General features: G+C 46.5%; 2 protein-coding genes across 2 annotated transcripts; both read right to left on the reverse strand.

Annotated features, from left to right (window-relative positions):
- Positions 1-2,778: 2,778 nt before the first annotated feature.
- LOC115007027 (uncharacterized) lies at positions 2,779-11,145 on the reverse strand (the record flags this gene model as incomplete). The annotated part of the gene is made up of 5 exons (XM_029429684.1): positions 10,945-11,145; positions 9,823-9,957; positions 8,871-9,703; positions 5,128-5,131; positions 2,779-3,495 (listed from the first exon to the last, which is right to left on the reverse strand). Coding segments are annotated over exons 1-5 (1,890 nt in total), but the record flags the coding sequence as incomplete, so codon positions are not given.
- A 1,734-nt stretch (positions 11,146-12,879) lies between these two features.
- LOC115006428 (gastrula zinc finger protein XlCGF8.2DB-like) lies at positions 12,880-14,688 on the reverse strand. The gene has a single exon (XM_029428683.1). The coding sequence runs from the start codon at positions 14,673-14,675 to the stop codon at positions 13,743-13,745; it is 933 nt and encodes a 310-aa protein (XP_029284543.1). The 5' UTR covers positions 14,676-14,688; the 3' UTR covers positions 12,880-13,742.
- Between the last annotated feature and the right edge of the window lie 9,098 nt (positions 14,689-23,786).

A 23,786-nucleotide genomic window follows, 5' to 3' on the forward strand; every position in this document is an offset into this window, starting at 1 on the left:
TCAGTTAACTGGGATCTGTGGCGTGATTTGTTCATCACGCTGAACGTCTGCTCACACACGTAGGTAGAACCAAGCAACACCAGCATCCTCTGTGCCATCCTCCTAATGTTTGGAAACCTGGCTTCTGTTAGTGAAGCATAAAACTCATCCAGTTTAAGGGAGTTGAACATCTCCATTAAAACAGAGTCACATTGAAGATCGATCAGTTCCAATTGCAACTCTTGAGGCGCTGTTTCAGAATCTTGTGACAGGGGACATGACACCAGCTGAAGTGAATTGTCCATTTTTTCAAAATCAGAGAACCGACGGCAGAATTCTCCGTGCAGGTCGTCCAGTGATTTGCTGTATTTCTTCACATGTCGAGGAGCCTCTTTCAACGCTAGTGTGGGGAAATGAGCGAATGATTTGTTTAACATTTGTCTTGAGAATAAAGTCAACTTGGCTTTGAAGTCTTTTACATGTGTGTATATTTTGTGCACAAATTAATCTTTCCCTTGTAGCTTCATATTCAGCTCATTCATGTGTGTCAATATATCCACAGCTAAAGCAAAATCACAAAGCCAATTGTCAGGACAGACAGACGAGGACCCAGGAGCGCAATTTCGAGATCAAGGATTTATTGAAATTCACACACAACAGGACCGAATGAGGCACGGCAGTAGTACAGTTCAGGGATATTCAAAACTCATAGTCGTAAGGCGGAAGGCTGGAGATCAGAGTAGTAGTAACAGGTCCAGGATCACAGATCAGCAGGCAGGCAGGCAGGCTTGCAGACGATCTGACAAGTGTGGACTGAAAAACAGGGCTTTCTATACAGGGCATGATGAGTGGTAAATGCAGTGCAGCTGGTAGGTTAACGAGGGTGGAGCAGAGCAGAGCAGAGACAGGTGGAGGTAATCAGACAGAGTAGAGAGAGCAGGGAGCAGAGTGGCACATAATTGAAAACAATTAGTGGTGTTACCAGGCAGGGAGAGGGCTCATGACAGGATCCCCCCCCCAAAGGGACGGCCCCAGAAGTCCCCAAGAAACACCACCAAGCCGGGCGGGAGGAGGGGGAGCCGGCGGAGGGTCAGAATTCCTCTGAGCGGTCAGAGTCCATATCCTCAGCGGCACCGTCTCCATCAGAAGACTCGACATCCGAGGGCCCCAGCTCAGAACCAGGTTCAGGGTCAGGATTAGACACCGGAGCAGGGGCAGCAGGGCCTGGAAGTGGATCTACATGGCAAGAAGCCCTGCGCCGACCCCGTCGGAGAGATGGCTGGTCAGGGTGTTGGCGATGGAATTCAGTGATGAGGGCCGGATCCACAATTCTTCCAGCGGGAACCCAAGCCCTCTCTTCAGGACCATAACCCTCCCAGTCCACCAGATATTGGATGCCCCTACCCCTTCGTCGAGAGCGGAGCAGTCGCCGGACCGTGTAGACGGGGCCACCGTCGAGGAAGCGCGGAGGAGGAGGCGGCGGTGCTGCTGGGACCAGTGGGCTCTCATGTACAGGTCTGAGCTTGGAGACGGGGAAGGTTGGATGTACCTTCATGGTCTTGGGTAGCAGTAGTCGGACCGCCGTAGGGCTGATGACCCTCTGTATGGGAAAGGGTCCAATGAAGCGAGGCGCCAGTTTCCGCGACTCCACCCGCAGTGGTATATCTCGAGCAGACAACCAGACCTTCTGTCCGACATGGTAAACTGGTGCTGGGGTCCTCCTCCAGTTGGCTCCGATAGCATAGCTTGCACTGGACTTCAGGAGTGTGGCGCGAGCCTGGGCCCATGTGCGGCGGCAGCGGCGGGCATAGGCGAGCGCAGAGGGACAGGTAGCATCTCCCTCCTGACTGGTAAACAGAGGTGGTTGATATCCATAAACACATTGAAAGGGGGAGAGTCCGGTGGCAGAACTGGTGAGTGAGTTGTGGGCATATTCTACCCAGAGAAGATGTTGGGCCCAAGCACGGGGGTTGCGTGAGGTCACACACACCTCAGTGCCTTCTCCAGCTCCTGGTTCATGCGCTCCGTTTGACCATTCGACTGTGGGTGGAATCCCGATGACAGACTGGCGGTGGCCCCAAGAAGGTTGCAGAATTCCTTCCAGAAGGCCGCAGAGAATTGAGGGCCTCGGTCTGACACAATATCCCTGGGCAGACCATGGACTCGAAACACATGTTCCAAGACCACCCGGGCGGTCTCCTTTGCAGTTGGCAGCTTTGGGAGGGGCACGAAGTGGGTCATTTTACTGAAGCGGTCAACGATGGTGAGGATGACAGTGTTTCCTTCAGATTGCGGAAGGCCTGTAACGAAGTCCAGGGAGATATGGGACCAGGGTCGCATGGGCACTGGCAGAGGCTGGAGTAACCCAGCTGGGGGCTGACTGGGGGTCTTGTGCTGGTTGCAAGTGGGGCAAGCTCTAACAAACTCCTGGATATCTTTCCTCATCAACGGCCACCAGAAACGTTGGGAGAGCAGATGGAGGGTGCGTGTGATTCCGGGGTGACAGGCCAGGCGAGAGTCGTGCCCCCACTGAATCACCTGAGACCTCAGATCTGCTCGGACAAAGAGACGGTTAGAGGGGCATGCACTGGGGCTCGGCTGGTTCCGGATGGCTTCTCTGACCTGCTCCTCAATGTCCCAGGTCAAGGCAGCAACAACACAGGGGCTTGGGAGGATGGTTGTCGGCTCCTCATTGGATGCCTCATCCTTCTGAAACATCCTGGAGAGTGCGTCGGGCTTGATATTGCGGGAGCCAGGACGGTAGGAGAGCATGAAGTTAAAACGGGTGAAGAATAATGACCACCGACGCTGGCGGGAGTTCAGCCTCCTGGCTGTCTGGATATACTCCAGGTTTTTATGGTCTGTCCAGACCACAAACGGAACTTTAGACCCCTCCAACCAGTGGCGCCACTCCTCGAGGGCGAGCTTGACAGCCAGTAGCTCGCGGTTGCCGATGTCGTAGTTGCATTCTGCTGGAGTCAGTCTACGGGAGTAAAAGGCACAGGGGTGCATCTTGCCATCCTCTGCTGCTCGTTGGGAAAGCACCGCTCCAACTCCTACATCCGAAGCATCCACCTCCACCACAAACTGCCGTCCAGCGTCAGGCATTTGGAGAATAGGGCCTGAGGTGAAACGAGCTTTGAGGGTCTTGAAGGCTTTATCATTGACTGCTGTCCACTGAAACGGCTGTTTCACGCTGGTCAGCGCAGTGAGTGGTGCTGCCACTGTGCTGTAACCCCGGATGAATCTCCTATAAAAGTTGGCGAACCCCAGGAACTGCTGCAGTTTTTTACGGGTCTCTGGAACCGGCCACGACATCACAGCAGACACCTTTGCAGGATCCATTTGAACGCTGCCTTCGGTCACCACATAACCCAGGAATGAGACAGACTTGGCGTGGAACTCGCACTTCTCTGCCTTCACGAAGAGAGAGTTCTCCAGCAACCGGCGTAGAACCAACTGGACATGGTGAGTGTGTTCTGTATGAGTCTTTGAAAAGATCAAAATGTCGTCAAGGTAAACGAAAACAAACTGCCGCTCCCCACAACCGAGCTCGGCCAGTGAGAAGGGTAATGACGTAACCCACCCTGGCTCCCTCCGTCGAGAAGGTCCTGGGCTGTAATGCAAACTGCACTCGGCAGCTGGTCAGGAAGGCTCGGATCTGCTTCGGTTCACCGTCAAAGCGTTCCGGATGGCCAATCTTCGGTTCTGGAGGCGGTACTGCCGGAACTGCAGCGTTGGACCCTGAGGCAGCTGGAGAAGACACAACAGCGGGATGGAGTAGGGCAGACGGTACTGGAACAGACGAAGCAGGAGTGGCCGCATTGGTGAGTAGCAGCAGGGCTTGGGCTAGTAGTTGTTGCTGCTGTTGGAGCTGTTGCTGCTGTTGTTGAATGTGTTGTTGCTGCTGGTTAAATTGTTGTTGTTGTTGGTGGCTGAGTTGGAGCAGGGAAGCGATATCGCCGGTCATCCGATTGATGTCTCCCTCAGTGCGTTCCAGTCGCTGTAGGGCAGACATCTCAGTCTCTACCTGCATGCTGGTCTGGGCGTGCGCTGGGTCCATGATGGTCAGATCGTTCTGTCAGGACAGACAGACGAGGACCCAGGAGCGCAATTTCGAGATCAAGGATTTATTGAAACACACACACAACAGGACCGAATGAGGCACGGCAGTAGTACAGTTCAGGGATATTCAAAACTCGTAGTCGTAAGGCGGAAGGCAAGTCGGGTTTACCGGGGCTGGAGATCAGAGTAGTAGTAACAGGTCCGGGATCACAGATCAGGAGTCAGAGTTGAAAGCAGGCAGGCAGGCAGGCAGGCAGGCAGGCAGGCAGGCAGGGTTCCGATGCAGGCTTGCAGACGATCTGACAAGTGTGGACTGAAAAACAGGGCTTTCTATACAGGGCATGATTAGTGGTAAATACAGTGCAGCTGGTAGGTTAACGAGGGTGGAGCAGAGCAGAGCAGAGCAGAGACCGGTGGAGGTAATCAGACAGAGTAGAGAGAGCAGGGAGCAGAGTGGCACATAATTGAAAACAATTAGTGGTGTTACCAGGCAGGGAGAGGGCTCATGACATGCACCAGTATCAAGCGTTCACCCTAGCTTCCTACAGAATTTGACTCTTTGCCCTATGCATAATCCGTAGGAAGAGCCGTGTAGGCATGTTTTTAGGGACTACAAAGAATTGTCAACAGATCCTAAACTGCACCTGTGGTCCCGGCGAATTCAACAAAACTAGCTAATGTCCCAAATCCCAAACACACCTCAACACTCCTAGCCTGGCCTTCTGATGCCGGATCAGGAGCCCCACAAAATTACGTCTGGCTATGCGGAAATAAATTGTACCAGACTTTGGCACTAGTATGGACTGGCACATGCACTCTAGTAGATCTGATCACATCTCAAGGAGAAAAAGGGTTCAGCGGCATATGTCCTTGGTGGGTATTATAAATAATGCTCACAATATCGATAAGACTCATACCCGTTTAGAAAATCTCACATTCGAGGTTACACAGGGTTTCCAAGCATTCACTCCATTTATGGTAGCAAGTAGAAACATGTTGCTACAGCATCAAATGGGCCTTGACATTTTGTTTGCCTCAGGAGGAGGCTTATGCCACGTGATAGGAGATTCATGTTATACTTACATTCCTGACAATTCCGAAAACATCACTCACACTATAGAGCACCTCAACAACCTTTTGGCACACATGAAGGCGGACGACAAGCCAAACAACCCTGGTGGCTGGGACTGGTGGTACAGGCTGACCTCCGGGGGTTGGCAGGCTTGGCTGGTTGGACTAGCAGTGCCGTTCCTCACCATCATTTCTCTACTCTGTTGTTGCACATGTGTTGTCATCCCCATAATTAAGAAAGGTATCTCTAGCATGATAGCATCCGCGTTTGTACAATACACTTAATTTCCCCAGTTCCCCACTGACGCCCGATACAGCCCGGTACCAGACGGCTCCGATGATGAACCAAACAATTCCGACGGCTACGAATCCGACACTGAACTGTAAATATAACTGATATACATTATTAAGTACCCTCATGTTTCATTAACTTTTGCTTACAACCAATAGGAGGACTACTCTCCACAAAAACAGCTACTTTCTCATGACTAGTCATTATGAAGTGCATATTAAAATAATTTTATGAATTATATGTGTGGATGTCCAAGACTGTTATGACTGTCCTTTTGTAGTTGATCAAATATGATCAAAAGGGGGGAATGTGATAGCAATTATTATATGTTCATGTACTTTTCTGTTGTTCTATAACTATGCAAAACATTCACTCGTCCTTCACCAGAAAACTGCTATGTGTGCAAGGACGTGTTTTGTGTATCCAACTGATATCTTGTTGTGAGACCAAAAGAACATCTTGCTCAGGACAGGTGTCCCGACGGCAACTAATGCTTTGCGAGGTCACCTCATGTGCGATATAAGATGTATGTTTTCTCTCTGTCTTGAGAGAGAGCGTTTTTCAGCACTCTTCAGCACTCTCCTGCAGACTGTTTTCGCACTCTGTACTGCAACTCTTTACTCTTGCAAGGATCCTGGAGGGGGCCTGGGAGTACGCCCATCCGGTCTACATGTGTTTTGTGGATCTGGAGAAGGCGTATGACCGGGTCCCCCGGGTGATACTGTGGGAGGTGCTGCGGGAGTATGGGGTGAGGGGGTCACTTTTGAGGGCCATCCAATCCCTGTACGCCCAAAGCGAGAGTTGTGTCCGGATACTCGGCAGTAAGTCGGACTCGTTTCCCGTGAATGTTGGCCTCCGCCAGGGCTGCGCTTTATCACCAATCCTGTTCGGGATTTTCATGGATAGGATATCGAGACCTTCAACCTTCAACAGTCACTGGATCGGTTCGCAGCCGAGCAGCGGTTGGGATGAGGATCAGCACCTCCAAATCTGAGGCCATGGCTCTCAGCAGGAAACCGGTGGATTGCCTACTCCGGGTAGGGAATGAGCCATTACCCCAAGTGAAGGAGTTCAAGTACCTCGGGGTCTTGTTTGCGAGTGAGGGGACAATGGAGCGAGAGATTGGCCGGAGAATCGGAGCAGCGGGGGCGGTATTACAGTCACTTTACCGCACCGTTGTGACGAAAAGAGAGCTGAGCCAGAAGGCAAAGCTCTCAATCTACCGGTCGACCTTCGTTCCTACCCTCACCTATGGTCATGAAGGCTGGGTCATGACCGAAAGAACGAGATCACGGGTACAAGCGGCCGAAATGGGTTTTCTCAGACGGGTGGCTGGCGTCTCCCTTAGAGATAGGGTGAGAAGCTCAGCCATCCGTGAGAGACTCGGAGTAGAGCCGCTGCTCCTTTACGTTGAAAGGAGCCAGTTGAGGTGGTTCGGGCATCTAGTAAGAATGCCACCTGGGCGCCTCCCTAGGGAGGTGTTCCAGGCACGTCCAGCTGGGAGGAGACCCCGGGGAAGACCCAGGACTCGGTGGAGAGATTATATCTCCTCACTGGCCTGGGAACGCCTCAGGATCCCCCAGTCGGAGCTGGAGGATGTGGCCCGGAGAAGGGAAGATTGGGGTTCCTTACTAGAGCTGCTGCCCCCGCGACCCGATCCCGGATAAGCGGTAGACGATGGATGGATGGATGGACACTTTACAAAAAGCACGAGTTTGCCCGACTCTGCTTTTAATAAATAAGGGAAGGTCTCCTCCCATTTGGTACTTACATAAAGTTTTAACTTGTTTGGCAGGTACAACTGCGTCTCCATCTATCTCCCTTTCACTGTGACTCTCATCCATATGCTTTCGTCTTCTTCTGTGTTATTGTTCCTGTTTTCTTCTTCTGTGTGTTTACTGGCGGATAACGTTTTTCAGCTAAAGTTAAACATAACTTTACACTTTTTTTTAATTAGGCCTATTTTTCTTTTTGAAAGGTTAAAAATACGGGATAATTATCGGAAATATTTAAACGGGAGAAAAACGGGATAGAAGTAAAAATACGGGATAGCCCTGGGAAAAACAGGAGGGTTGACAGGTATGATTTATGGACAAGATGAACGCTTTCCGCACTGCTGGTTTTCATGAATTTTCACGAACCAGCAATTGAAAACTTTATTACCTCTTCTTTCAAACACCACCTGATGACATCACCAAAGAAGGCATGCGCCATCTACAGATTCTTCTCTTCTGTGGGAAAAGACATCTCCAACCCCTTGACTCCAGAGTTCAGACGTAGAGTTAGGGGTAGCCTTGAAAAGTTTGGAAACAGCTTCCAAGAAAGCATGCTCTCTCCGGGGGCAGTGTTTTGTTTTTTTGAATGGTGATGCTTTTTCATCTTTTCAGGCAATAGAGAGTTCAAGTTCTGCCTCCTATCCAGACGAGTGGGACAGGATTTTAGCTCTCAAAGCCACCCTAGTGTTCAACTGTGTAACCTCACATTTGAGTGTTCGGTTATCCATATCGAGCCTTTGTCTGCTTTGGTTTTTCCACGGGTCCTCCCATTTTCTTAAAACCATACAGCAATTGGGCGCTCTCAATATGCCCCAAAAGATAATGGGTTTTATGTATAACATTAATTGATTCAATCAATATAAAATAAATGTGATGAAAATCATATTTCTGCTTATCTCTCTTATCATTTTATCAAACTTCCAGAATCTCCTTTCCCCAAAATGTAGATTGTATTGTCAGAAAGCCACTCCAACAAAAACATTCAAACAGAAATTATGTTTAAGGAGTAAAAACAAAATACATAATGTTTATAAAAGATATTCACTGATATCTCAGTGTCAATGTTCACCAACTACTTTTCAAAGTAAGCACTAGTAAATAGAATACAAATCATTAAAGCTGTTGTAGCATGACACAATATCATATGTTTGTGTAAAATGAGTAGGCCTACTTTTGCTTTTGATATGTCAATTTTACTTTAATGAAATTTCAGAGAACTAACCACTGCCCTGTAATATTACTGGATATTGTTCTTTAGATATTATTCACTTGAGTTTGTCCCATAAACACTAACAAAACAAATTAGTGAGTTAGTTGTTCTATTGATGATCTGTTTTGATACTACTTTACATATTCTGAGTGCTGAGAGAGCACATGAGTTCAGATGAGCAACGTTATTCATCTCACTCAGTTTTTCTCCAGTTGGTTTGCCTCAAAAAGTCCAAACAGTTTGGCTTTGTAAGCTCTTTATCTGTAAAATAGTAAAAATACAATAAATGTTTTTATCATACCTGAATGATTTGTTGTATATTTGCATGAACAGATATGTATGTACTGTCACGATATGGTACAGGAAAGGACCCAAATGCAGAAGATTTACAACAAAAAGCAAGCTTTAATAAAACAAAGCTGAAACATTCATACAAAGTACAACAAAATAATAGTGAACAGACAAGCCGGGTAGATACAGGGTAGACACGAGCAGGACACGAACAAGCAGAGCAGGGGCAAACGAGGCCAGAAAACAAAACTGGAAGGGGAAGTCCGTGCAGGAAGTCGGGGGAGGCCAGCAAGACTGGGCTGGAGGCCGGCGAAGCGGGCAGGACTGCCCTGAAGGCAGACGGGGTGGTCGGAGCCACGCTGGAGGCAGTCGAGGTCGCTCTGGAGGACGGCGGAGAGGCCAGGCCAGAGCCTGGCGAAGTCGCTCAGGAGGCCGGCGGAGAAAATGGCCTGGAGGCCGGCAAAGCTGCTCTGGAGGCTGGCCCGGAGTCACGAGAAGCGAGGGGGGCACAGGGACTGGGTCCTCGAGAAGCGAGGGGGGCACAGGGACTGGGGTCACAAGAGTCGAGGGGAGCACAGGGACAGGGGTCTCGAGAGGCAGCTGGGGAACAGCTGGGGTCTGCAGCGGTCTGGCAGACGCTGGAGCGGATGTCTGCGGAGGTCTGGCAGCGGAATTGGGGGTCTGCGGAAGTCCGGCAACAGGTATGGGGGTCTGCGGAGGTCCGGCAGCAGGAACAAAGGTCTGCGGAGGTCCGGCAATAGGAGTGAGGGTCTGGAAAGGACCGGCAGCAGGACTGGGGTGTTGTCGCAGCATGAGCTCAGCAAACGAGAGTTCTCGCAGTCCGGAGCTTGGCTGCGGACAAGGCGGGCTAAGCGGAAGGCTCAGAAATTCTTCAAGGAACTTTCGAAACTCACTCCTTAGCTCAGGCTTTTGGCTCATGGAGACATAGGAGGGTATATGCGAGGTCATACAGTTCACTACCCAAAACCTCTGCTGGGTCCATATTATGGTCAGATCGTTCTGTCACGGTATGGTACAGGAGAGGAACCAAATGCAAAAGATTTACAACAAACACAGCTTTAATAAAACAAAGCTGAAACATTTATACAAAGTAACAAAATAATAGTGAACAGACAAACCAGGTAGACATGGGATAGACACAGGGTAGACACAGGGTGGGCAGAGCAGAGCAGAGCAGGGTAGGGTAGGGCAGGGCAGGGCAGGGCTAGGCAGGGCATGGCAGGGCAGGGCAGGGCAGGGCAGGTAACCGACACCTAACATGAAACAACGATCCAACAAGGCACACTGGGGCAGACAGGGATATATACACAGACACCAAACGAGGGAACAAGACACAGCTGGAGGAGAAAGGCAAAAACACAAGGGCAGAGTAAATGGACACAGGAGGAACACATTACCAATCAGGAAAGGAGGGAAAACACACAGACATGATAATCTATTTCAGTCGTGTTACAAAGATGGGTCGCGTTAACATGAATGACAATCAGCAGGTTTTTATACGTGAGTTTTCAAACCCAAGAGGCCTGCATCAGTCAAAAATAAAAAGTTTAATTATTGAATTATCAAGAAGAACAGTGTTAAAGTCATTACTACATATGCTAGATGACAAAGAGGGTACAGTGGTAACGAATTGAATTCCCCTGCTTTCCGGGGAAGACCAGCGGGCAGAGCAGTGGAAAGGAAAGGAGTGAAATAAGCACCTGTACCCCCCATCCGTCACACGGACCTCAGACAGCACCAGCACCCCCCGCACCCCACCCGTTGCACAAACAGCACCAGGATTTGGCTGCGGCGTTCTGGACCACTCGCATGCGGGACAGGGATGACTGACTGATCCCAGTTTACAGGGAGTTGCAGTAGTCTAGGTGTGGATGACTTGCTCAAGATCATTGGCTGAGAAAAATGGCTTAAATTTGCCAATAGTGCCAAGCTGAAAAAAAATAGCTTTAACTACTGCATTGACCTGATTGTCAAACTTAAAGGCGGGCTCAAATATCACAGCAAGTTTTTTGACGTGGGGTTTGACAAGGGTGGACAGGTTGCCAAGACTGTTGTTAATCACTTTGATGGATTCAAAGGGGGCAAAAAGGACAACTTGAGACTCATACGATTGGACCGGTCTTTTGGTTTCACAGGGAGTTAAGGCTGAGTGTCATCAGCATAATAGTGAAAGGTCATATTGTATTTTTCCATGATTGCTGAGGGAAACATGGAGAAAAAAATGGGACCAAGAATAGAACCTTGTGGGACACAGAAGAAAAGTTGCCCATGTTGATGGAGAAGCTTCTATTTTTGAGGTAGGCCGTGAACCAGCTCAAGGCAGTGCCATCAACACCAACCCTGTAGTGGAGACTGTCTATTAAAATGTCGTAATCCACTGTATCAAAATCCGTGCTCAGGTCAAGTAGAATCAGGATGGCACAATCACCCGAGCTGGTCATTCTACATTTTAACCAAGGCAGACTGTGTGCTTTGGTATGCCCTAAAACCTGACTGAAATCTTTCAACAGATCTATTATCTCTCCTATATTATTGTGCTCTCTCCCTGCCCCCACCTATTCACAAAGCTGGCAATAACCGTGACCTCATACTCACTAGAAACTGTTCTACCTCTTACCTCTCCGTAACCCCGCTTCACATCTCCCCTCTCCCGATCTAACTATCCTATCTCCCCAAATACTGTACCTGTCCGCCATAACCTTCGCTCTCTCTCTTGCCTTCACCTGACTCCTTCTCACTCATGCTTGACAACTCTGCCACAGACACTCTCCTCTCTACTCTGTTCTCCTCTCTGGACGCCCTCTGTCCTCTCACCTTGCAGCAGGTTCGCAACCTCCTGGCCTTTCAAACTCTTCTCTCTTCATTCTCTCCCATTTATTTCCAAAACACTTGAACATGCAGTCTTTACTCAACTCTTGTCTTACCTTCACCAGAACAACCTTCTTGGTCCACACCAATGTGGTTTCAAAGTAGGCCACTCAACTGAGACTGACCTTATCGCTGTTACTGAGGAACTTCATACTGCTAGATCAGCCTCTCTCTCCTCTGGTGTCATCCTTCTGGACCTTTCTGCTACGTTCAAAACAGTGAACCACCAGATCCTCCTCTACACCCTCCAATAAATGGGATTCTCAGGCTATACTCTCTCCCTGCTCAAATCCTACCTACAGGACTGCACCTACAGGGTAACTTGGAAAGGGTCTCTGTCGGACCCTCATCAACTCACCACTGGGGTTCCTCAGGGCTCTGTCCTGGGTCCCTTCCTCTTTTCTCTGTACACCAACTTACTCAGCTCTGTCATTCACTCTCATGGCTTCTACTACCACAGCTACGCAGATGACACTCGACTGATTCTGTTTTCCCAGATCTGAAACCAAGGTCACGGATCTTGGCTTGTTTGGCGGACATCTCTCAGTGGATGGCCGCACACCACTTGAAACTCAACCTTGACAAGACCAAACAGCTTTTCCTTCTGGGGAACGGCACTCCCATCCAAGATCTTACCATCAACATCGGCTCCTGGGTTGTTTCCCCGACTCGGACTGCAAGGAATCTGGGTGTGACACTGGACGACCAACTGTCCTTCAGAGCCAACATCGCTGCAACAACCCGCTCCTGCAGACACACTTTGTACAACATCAGGAGGATACGTCCCCGACTGACTCAGAATGCGACGCAGGTTCTTGTCCAGGCTCTTGTCATCTCATTTGGCTTTGGCTTGAAGCTTTTGTACTGCACTTAAATAATTAAACGTACGTAAATGTACTTACAAGATTCTTGTTGTTCGGAGTTGTATCCTCATGATAGTTTGTACTTATTGTAAATCGCTTTGGACAAAAGCGCCAGATAAATTAACTGTAATGTAATGTATCAAATATAACAGCACAATGATCTGACAGACAAGCATCAATTATTTCCATATTGCAGATCAGAAAACCAGACGCTAACCCTACTGTCAACTGAAACAAAGTTCATCCCCACCCCTCGTCTCATTCTCTAATAAAAAGTATTAAATCAATGTACACTCTGAGATTACCATTTTAGCTAATTTCTCTGTACATAAATCTGCTGAATAACTGAAATACAAGAGAACTGAAATAGAAATTAGGCGAGAGATATAAAGGAGATCTTTAAGGGAAGTAAATTCATTTATTGTAATTACTTGGCATGAAATACAACGCATACCATTATCTCCATGTTCATACAAATGCATTTACAAAATTTAAAATGAAAAAACAAATAAGAAAATATTAATGAACGTTAACATTTGATCGGATTACATTTTGTTTTATCACAATATGTTTGCACCATTTAGAAAGAAATTACTTGACAGCATCTCTTCAAGACAATGTATACAAACATTCATTATTTACAAACCGTAAAATGTGATGCACCATTCTACCTTGGTAACTAACATGTGTGATATGAATGCGTTCTCTTTAAGCTTCTATATCTTCTGGCCTTTCCAGCAATATGTTCTGTCACAGTCAGTCTTCAAACAATGTGCAGCAGTATAACACATTATGTGAACAGTGTTGCTACAATCATCCATGCTCAGTGTAGATATGAAGGGCTCATTCTAATCTAATGAAAACACAACGATTCTTAGTTTCAGGTGATTATAGACGAAAGAAAACATAGTTATGAATACTATATTCCATTTCTGCCAATAGGTCCCCCTGAATCCTAAAGCTGAGTTCTCCTACACGCGGAGCCGTGCAGGGACTGCCTGCATGTACCAGTATGCATTACACACCAGCTTCTGAAGCCCAGCATCCCACCAGCCATGTCCTCTATCACAGCAGCAAACTCCTTTTAGTTCCTCCTGTTACTCTTTAATCTCTGGACCCTCTGTGCTGCAGTGATGCAATATCCAATAACCCAAAACAGACGGACAATCTTCCTCTAACGAAGAAATAACCTCAGTGACCTCATTGCTGAGGTAGTGTGTAGAAATAGTGTGTAACCCAACACTTATTACAGAGTGTAACCCTGAAGTCAAGAGTGTCAAACTCCTTTTAGTTCCTCCTGTTACTCTTTAATCTCTGGACCCTCTGTGCTGCAGTGATGCAGCTTTTCCCCCCATGTGTGTTCTCATGTGGACTTTCAATTTATCATTACGCTGGAATTTCTTTTTGCATGTTTTACAAGAATATGGCTTCTCACCTGTGTGGATTCTCATGTGGCGTGTCAAGTGACCATTCATTCTGAAAGCGCTCCCACATGTTTTGCATGCAAATGGCTTCTCATCTGTGTGGGTTCTCATGTGGCCTTTCAAGTTAGCATTAAATCTGAAAGCTCTCCCACATGTTTTGCATGCAAACGGCTTCTCATCTGTGTGGGTTCTCATGTGGACTTTCAAGTTACAATTAAATCTGAAAGCTCTCCCACATTCTTTGCATGCAAACGGCTTCTCACCTGTGTGGCTTCTTATATGAGAGTTCAATGCTGATTTCTGAGTAAATCCTTTCCCACATGTTTTACAAGAATATGGCTTCTCATCTGTGTGGGTTCTTATATGATAGTTCAATGCTGATTTCTGAGGAAATCCTTTCCCACATGTTTTACAAGAATATGGCTTCTCACCTGTGTGGATACTTATATGATAGTTCAATGCTGATTTCTGAGTAAATCTTTTCCCACATGTTTTACAAGAATACGGCTTCTCTCCTGTGTGGGTTCTCAGATGTGTCTCTAGTAATGATTTATACTTAAAGTCTTTTCCACATGTGTCACATTTGAAAGGCTGTTTACCTGTGTGAGTATCACAGTGCATCTCTGACAGGTGAGGGTTGTCTACATTGTTACTGTGACTTGTGCTTTCGTGATGTAGACTCTGTTGATTTGGCTCTGCAGTTCTAGTTGAGCCTGAGTCTCCATGCTTGCCTCCTTTCTGATCTTGGCTCTCAGCTACATGAGAGTTGTGAGAGAGGAGCTGGTGGTCACTTTCCTCATCAGTAGGAGTCAACATAAAGGTATCAGTCTCCTGCTTCAGTACAAGCTGCTCTCCCTCCTGACTGGTGCAGAGTTCCTCCTGCTCCTCTTTAATCTGTGGAGGCTCTGGGTCCTCTTGGTCCAGACTGGAGTTCCTCTCCTGAATACAGAGCTGCTGGTCAGAGAGGACCTCCTCCTCCTTACAGACATGTTGCTGTGGGAGCTCTGGAGGGACAGAGAACAAAAGGAATAGGATACTACTGCAGACATGCGAGCAAATTAGTACCAGTAACGTAACCTATTAAAACACATGGGGTTAAATATACATACAATTCCTCCGTTTTGTGTTATTACGTTTTACACACCTATCCTGTGTAACTTTATTTCCGGTTTCCAAACGACATCCAGCAGTCTGCGCTGACGATGGATCTCTGCCTCGTACTCGACGACAGCTTCTTGGAAAACTCCGAATATTTCTTCAGCAACAGCATTTAGTCGCTCGTTGACAAACTCTCTAAAACACTCAACTGAAGACATTGTTGCTTAACTAGAAGTCAAATATTCATCCACGCAACGACTACAACATCGTCTCCCTGCTAGTTTCATACATCCAGAGAGCTGAGCTAACGCTAATAGTGCCTGTACTGTTTACTTCTGCTGCATGGCTTCTTCTTCTTCTTCTTCTTCGTTGGTTTTACGGCGGGTTGTAACCAGTGTTAAGATGAATGACCGCCACCTACTGTCTTGGAGGGTGGACTAGAATTATCTATCCCAGTGGTGGGCACACTTTTTGGCTCAGAGGCCACAATGAGCTGGGCTAGTAGTAAATAGATGGAGAGTGTTTGTGTGAACTAATATACATTACAAGTAAAAGCCATTTTGGGAACAGTGCTGTTGACAGTGCATCAAAGTTTGGTGTCAGTTTGGTTGGGGCAATTCTCAGGACAGAACTGAGGTGTTCATCAGTTAACTGGGATCTGTGGCGTGATTTGTTCATCACGCTGAACGTCTGCTCACACACGTAGGTAGAACCAAGCAACACCAGCATCCTCTGTGCCATCCTCCTAATGTTTGGAAACCTGGCTTCTGTTAGTGAAGCATAAAACTCATCCAGTTTAAGGGAGTTGAACTTCTCCTTTAAAACAGAGTCACATTGAAGATCGATCGGTTCCAATTGAAATTCTTGAGGCGCTGTTTCAGAGTCTTGTGACAGGGGACATGACACCAGCTGAAGTGAATTGTCCATTTTTTTTAATCAGAGAACCGACGGCAGAATTCTCCGTGCAGGTCGTCCAGTGATTTGCTGTATTTCTTCACATGTCGAGGAGCCTCTTTCAACGTCACTAGTGTGGGGATATGGGCGAATGATTTGTTTGACATTTATCTTGAGAATAAAGTCAACTTGGCTTTGAAGTCTTTTACATATATTTACATTTCGTGCACAAATTGATCTTTCCCTTGTAGCTTCATGTTCAGCTCATTCATGTGTGTCAATATGTCCACAGCTAAAGCAAAATCACAAAGCCACTCTGCGTCGATCAGCTCAAGTAAATCTTCAGCTTGCCCGATTAACTTAAAAAATAAGCTAATCTCCTCTTTGAGCAAGTAAAGCAAAGTCCTGGTGATCAGCATCAGTTTCTTCAAGGAACTTAATAAATTGACGATCCCCTTGCTCGTATAAAGTTAACAAGTTTTACGACTGGCTTCACAACATGATCAAGGCTCAATACAGATTTACACAGGGCTTCCTGGTGGATTATACAGTGCAGGAAAATGACATCCAGCTCAGGGTTTTCCTCTTTCACCTTATCCTGGATTCTTTTCAGCAGCCCGACGTGTTTTCCTGTTAAGTTCAGCGATCCATCTGTGGTGACATTGGCAAGTTTACACCACGGTAGCTTCAGCCTCTCGATGACACCAGACACCTTGTCATACAAGTCCTCTCCTCGCGTTGTCCCCTTAAGAGATTCCATGGTCAAAAATTCCTCCGTTATCTCAAAATTGTCATTAATCCCTCTGATAGAAATTAGGAGCTGAGCGGTGTCTTTTACGTCGTTACTTTCGTCCAGTGCTAACGAATATAACTTAAATTACTCTGCTTTTTTGTTTAACTCGCTGGCTAAATCTTCGTCATTTAGCTCTACACGGCGAGTTACTGTCCTGCGTGATAAACTACATTTTTCAAATTTGTTTTTGCTCACTGGACACAAGAGACCGGCTGTCTCTACCATGCATTCTATCAAAAACACCCCTTCGGAGAAAGGCTTGCTGGTCTTTGCTAATTTGAATGCTAGCAAACAATTTGCCTTGGTGCTTGACTCTTGAATTGCAGTTTGAAGAAGAAAAATAATTTTGCTGAGTCTGTAAATTGGCTATCACACTTCTCAGCCTCCCTGATAAAGTCTACTCCAAGGTACTGGAAAGGAGGGTTCGGACGGTAGTCGAACCTCTGATTGAAGAGGAACAATGCGTATTCCGTCCTGGTTGTGGAACAATGGACCAACTCAACAGTATTTTTGGCAGTGCTTCAGGACCTCCCACAGTATCACCCAGGGGACCCGGTCATACGCCTTCTCCAGATCCACAAAACACATGTAGACCGGATGGGCGTACTCCCAGGCCCCCTCCAGGATCCTTGCAAGAGTAAAGAGTTGGTCTGTTGTTCCACGACCAGGACGGAATCCGCATTGTTCCTCTTCAATAAGAGGTTCGACTATCCAAAATGTCTTCGTCAAAAAAGGAGAAAAGTGGACACGGAGTGTAGAGTTTTCCAAGAAAAATGGACCTGTTACGTGTTCAAAATCTGTAAAAGAGATGGACCAGGAATCTTTGGGTTATAATATCAAGTTATTTATTAAAATCAAAAGTGCAGAAGAACATCAAATTGTACTCATGAGGGCCGATCGGCTTCACTGTTCCACAGACCACCAGACCACCAGGGAAAAGCAGTTAGCTGTCTCGCAGTTTCACAAAAAGGCCCCGAAGACCATTTCACATACAGTATATACACACTAGCAAAATATGAGTATCCCTTCTTCTTATTGGTTGTTGTAGGCCACCATCCAATGGTGGCCTTTGTTGGTGCGGTAGGCGTGATCATGCCTCTTGGCACAGTTTCATCTTTGGTGTCCTGATTTGGTACCTTTTATTGGGAACTTACACTACATTAATTATACATATTAGAACTTACACCTACACTACATTAAGTATACATGCTTGAACTTACACTACATTAAGTATGCATATTGAACAGTAAATCTCTGGTCTGTGTCTCAGCCTGACACAGGGTGGTAAAGTTTTACCATAACATCTTCAAGGTCTTCTCATGCCTTGCGTTACTGCCGTTCAACACAACACCTGCTGTGATTGCGGAATGGGCATCTTTTCTCACGCATACCTTATCTGGTTATAGTCTAGACAAAGCTAGCTCCCTGCACCCTGTGTGCCACAGCTCAACTCACTCTGTGTGAGTGAATCAAATCAAATCAAATTTATGTATATACCCAATATCACAAATTATACATTTGTCTCAGTGTGCTTTACAGACTGTACAGGATACGACACCCTCTGTCCTTAGACCCTCGCATCGCACAAGGAAAAACATCCTAAAAGAGACCCCATAATTAAAGGGGGGAAAATGGAAGAAACCTTGGGGAGAGCAACAGAGGAGGGATCCCTCTCCCAGGACGGACAGACGTGCAATAGATGTCGTATGTACAGGATAAATAACATAGTACAAATACAACATTCGACAGAAAATGATGTTGTGTTGAAAAAGAGAAAGTTTGGATGAATCCAGGATAATGTCAAAAAGGCTTCCCGGTGTCCAGAAGGACCAGGGCAGCAGGCGCAGCCACGATTCCTGATCCTGACGTAAACTTTATCAGTGGCAACCTGCCACATGAGACATAGAAACTCCGGGGATGATACCCCGGATGATGAGTTAGCAATATACATTTACATAAATGCATACAGATAGAGAGGGAGAAGAAGAGAGGGAGGGGAGGAGAGAGGAAGAGAAGGAAGAGAGCAGGGAGGTGTCCCTCGGCAGTCTAAGCCTATAGCAGCATAACTAGGGGCTGATCCAGGGCAAACCTGAGCCAGCCCTAACTATAAGCTTTATCAAAAAGGAAAGTCTTTAGCCTACTCTTAAATGTGGAGAGTGTGTCTGCCTCCCTAACACAAACTGGAAGCTGGTTCCACTGGAGAGAAGCTTGATAGCTGAAGGCTCTGGCTCCCATTGTACTCTTAGAGACTCTAGGAACTACAAGTAACCCTGCAGTCTGGGAGCGCAATGCTCTAGTTGGTTTATAAGGTACTATGAGATCTTTAAGATATGCTGGAGCCTGACCATTAATTGCTTTGTAAGTCAGGAGAAGGATTTTGAATTCTATTCTGTATTTTACCGGGAGCCAGTGCAGAGCAGCTAATACAGGAGTAATATCATCCCGTTTCCTTGTTCTTGTCAATACACGTGCCGCTGCATTTTGGATCAACTGAAGAGTCTTAAGCGACTTTTTGGGACAACCTGATAACAATGAGTTGCAGTAATCCAGCCTTGAAGTAACAAATGCATGGACTAGTTGTTCTGCATCATTTTGAGACAGGATGTGTCTTATTTTTGTAATGTTACGTAGATGAAAGAAGGCAGTCCTTGAGATTTGTTTTATGTGGGAGTTAAACGACAGATCTTGATCAAAGATGACGCCAAGATTCCTTACAGTGGTGCTAGAGGCCAAATTAATGCCATCCAGAGCATCTATGTCATTAGAAAATGTGTTTCGGAGGCGTTTAGGGCAAGTATAATAACTTCAGTTTTGTCTGTGTTTAAAATCAAGAAGTTGCTAGACATCCAAGTTTTTATGTCCTTAATGCATGCTTGAAGTTTAGCCAATTGATTGGTTTCATCTGGTTTAATTTATAGATATAATTGGGTATCATGCGCATAGCAATGAAAGTTTATAGAGTGGTTCCTTATAATATTGCCCAAAGGAAGCATATATAAGGTGAATAGAATTGGTCCAAGTACAGAACCCTGCGGAACTCCAAGACTGACTTTGGCTGTCATGGAGGATTTATCGTTAACACGTACAAATTGAGATCGCTCAGATAAATAGGACTTGAACCAGTTTAATGCGGTTCCTTTTATGCCAACACAATGTTCCAGTCTCTGTAGTAGAATGTCATGATCAACAGTGTCGAAAGCAGCACTGAGGTCTAACAAGACAAGAACAGAGACAAGTCCAATAGAAGGTCATTGGTAACTTTCACCAGTACCGTCTCTGTGCTATGATGAACTCTAAATCCAGATTGAAAAACCTCAAATAAACTATTATTATGTGAAAAATCACATAACTGTTTTGCAACTGCTTTCTCAAGGATCTTTGCGAGAAAGGGAAGGTTAGATATCAGCCTATAGATGGCTAAAACCTCTGGATCAAGACCAGGCTTTTTAAGAAGTGGTTTCATTACAGCTACTTTAAAGGATTGTGGTACGTAGCCAGATAATAGAGACAGGTTGATCATATTTAATAACGAGGTGTTAATTAAGGGTAAAACTTCTTTAAACAGTTTAGTTGGAATCGGGTCTAAAAGACAGGTTGATGGCTTAGACGATGAGATTGTTGAAGTTAGTTGGTTAAGGTTGATTGGAGTAAAACAGTCTAGATATATTTCAGGAGTTACTGATGTTTTTAAAATTCCGGAGGTTGAAGTTAAGTCATTCCCAATTTTGTCTCTAATAATTATAATTTTATTGTTAAAGAAGCTCATGAAGTCGTCACTACTGAGAGATATACCAGGTGGAGTGATTTCATTTAGACTGACATATTCTCTGACAAAATAAATCAATCTTATTATCTGATATTAAATCATTTACCAATCCAGCTTTCGTTGATAAAGGTCTGATATTTAAGAGCCCACATTAAATTTTTCGATTTAGTTGCACTTTTGCAGCAGTGGTGTTTATTTTAATTAGGTTTTCATGTATAACTCCTCTTCTGTTAACCATAGATTTGATTAATTTCAGTGGTCGTGGGGCAGACACAGTCACTATGGGGATTTGAGTGGGTGACTGCCCGGAAAGAAGCACAGAGAAGTGTGTAAAACTGCAACTCTTTCACCTGGTCTCAACTCTGGGTTGTCATGGATTAGGTCCACTAATAAACTTTGTAATATTATTGGATATGAGATCTGCTCCAGCCAAAGTAGGATGGATGCCGTCACTCCTAATCAGACTAGGTCTTCCCCAGAAAGTCCGCCAATTGTCTACGAAGCCCACATCATTATCTGGACACCACCATGAGAGCCAAATTAATTGTTAGTGGGTCTGAAGAAACAGCAGTCTGTTGTTACCCGTAGCCGAGATATCGGCGATGCGGCAGTGAAAACTGCCAGACTTCACTCACTCGTCTTTCTAATTTCTGCTGTCACTGTAACAAAGCTGGTTACATGAAACATTGTTGTTCTCTACCGTCCTCCAGGTCCTTTGGGGGAGTTTTTGGAGGAATTGGACGTTCTCCTGTCCAACATCCCTGAAAATGGCCCTCCGCTCGTACTTCTCGGTGACTTCAACATCCAGTCAGAGAAGTCAACAGACTTATTATCTCTACTATCTTCTTTTGCTCTCTCCCTGTCTCCCTCCTCTCCTACTCACAAAGCTGGCAACCACCTAGACCTCATATTCACCAGAAACTGCTCGACCTCAAACCTCTCTGTAACCCCACTTCACATCTCTGATCACTTTTTCATATCCTACTCTCTCCCCCTCTCCTAAACTAACAAACCTATCTCCCCGAAAACTGTATCCCTCCGCCATAACCTCCGCTACCTCTCTCCCTCCTCTCTTGCCTCAGCTGTCCTCTCGGCCCTTCCTTCTCCTGACTCCTTCTCACTCATGCTTGCCAACTCTGCCACAGACACTCTCCTCTCTACTCTGTCCTCCTCTCTGGACTCCCTCTGTCCTCTCACTCTGCAGCAGGTTCACCAGACCCCTCCAGCTCCCTGGTTGGATGACTCTGTGCGTGCTAACAGAGCCTACGGAGAGCTGAAAGAAAATGGCTGAAATCAAAACACCCTCACGACCTGCTTACCTTTCAAACTCTTCTCTCCTCTTTCTCTTCTTCAATTTCAGAAGCGAAAAGCACTTTCTTCCAACAAGAAATTCAATCCTCTTTCTCCAATCCCCAAAAACTTTTCTATCTTCTCCACCCTCCTCAACCCTCCCAGTCCCCCACCTCCTTCTTCCCTCCTACCGTCCCACTTTGTCAACTACTTTGTAAAAAAGATAGATGACATACGCTCTTTATTTTCTGACTTGCCGACTAACATAATTTGTTCACGATCCACATCACTTCCCCCCACTCTAACTTCTTTCTCCACTCTCTCTTCGAATGAAGTTCTATCTCTCATTACCTCTGCCCTCTTGTAGGACACTACCACCTGCCCTCTGGACCCTATCCCCTCTCACCTTCTCCAGTCTATTGCTCCTGACCTCCTTCCTTTTCTCACCCATCTCATCAACACCTCCTTAACATCTGGTTGCTTTCCTAACAATCTTAAGGAGGCCAGAGTGAACCCTCTCTTAAAGAAACCCTCACTGGATCCTTCTGAAGTCAACAACTACAGACCTGTCTCTCTTCTTTCTTTTCTTTCCAAAACACTTGAGCGTGCAGTCTTTAATCAACTCTCGTCTTACCTTCACCAGAACAACCTTCTTGATCCGCACCAATCTGGTTTCAAGGCGGGCCACTCAACTGAGACTGCCCTCCTCGCTGTTACTGAGGAACTTCACACTGCTAGAGCAGCCTCCCTCTCCTCTGTTGTCATCCTTCTGGACCTTTCTGCTGCATTTGACACAGTGAACCACTAGATCCTCCTCCACACCCTCCAAGAACTGGGAGTCTCAGGCTCTGCTCTCTCCCTGCTTGAATCCTACCTAAAGGATCGCACCTACAGGGTAACTTGGAGAGGGTCTCTGTCGGACCCCTGTCAACTCACCACCGGTGTACCTCAGGGCTCTGTCCTGGGGCCTCTCCTCTTTTCACTGTACACCAACTCTATTGGCTCTGTCATTCACTCTCATGGTTTCTCCTACCACAGCTATGCAGATGACACTCAACTGATTCTGTCTTTCCCAGATCTGAAACCCAGGTGGAGGCACGCATCTCGGCATGTCTGGCTGGTATCTCTCTGTGGATGGCCGCACACCACTTGAAACTCAACCTTGACAAGACTGAGCTCCTTTTCCTTCCAGGTAAGGGCTCTCCCATCCAAGACCTTACCATTAACATCGGCACCTCTGTTGTTTCCCCGACTCTGACTGCAAGGAATCTGGGTGTGACGCTGGACAACCAACTGTCCTTCAGTCCCAACATCGTTGCAACAACCATCTCCTGCAGATGCACTCTGTACAACATCAGGAGGATACGTCCCCTACTGACTCAGAAGGCGACGCAGGTTCTTGTTCAGGCTCTTGTCATCTCCCGCCTTGACTACTGCAACTCCCTCCTCGCTGGACTGCCTGCATGTGCCATTCGACCTCTACAGCTCATCCTGAATGCAGCAGCCCGACTGGTCTTTAATCTATCCAAGTTCTTCCACACTACACCGCTTCTCCACTCCCTTCACTGGCTACCAGTGGCGGCCCGAATCTGCTTCAAGACTCTGGTGCTGGCCTACTGTGCTTTGAATGGATCAGCCCCTTCCTACATCCAGGCCATGGTCGAACCATACACCCCAGCGCGTTCACTTCGCTCTGCGTCGACCAATCGGCTCGCCACTCTCTCACTACAAGTGGGATCCAGATTTCCCTCAAACAAAACCCGACTGTTTGCTATCCTGGCTCCAAAATGGTGGAACGACCTCCCCATTGATGTGAGAACAGCAGACAGTCTTCACACTTTCCGGCGCAAACTGAAAACTCACCTGTTTTGACCGCACCTCGGGGAATGAAGAAAACTAAATAACTGTACTTTGTGTGTTGCACTTGTATTGGTTTAGCTTATTTATAGCTAATAGATGAATTTGTATTCTATTGTTTCTGTATGTTGCACTTATGTTGTTGCACTTCAAACTGGCTATTTGAAGAGTGTTCACTTATACGATTGTACCTATTTGAAGCTATTGTATTTACAAGATTCTTGCTGTT

The sequence above is a fragment of the Cottoperca gobio genome, chromosome 1, assembly GCF_900634415.1.
Source record: "Cottoperca gobio chromosome 1, fCotGob3.1, whole genome shotgun sequence".
NCBI classification, from domain to species: domain Eukaryota; kingdom Metazoa; phylum Chordata; class Actinopteri; order Perciformes; family Bovichtidae; genus Cottoperca; species Cottoperca gobio.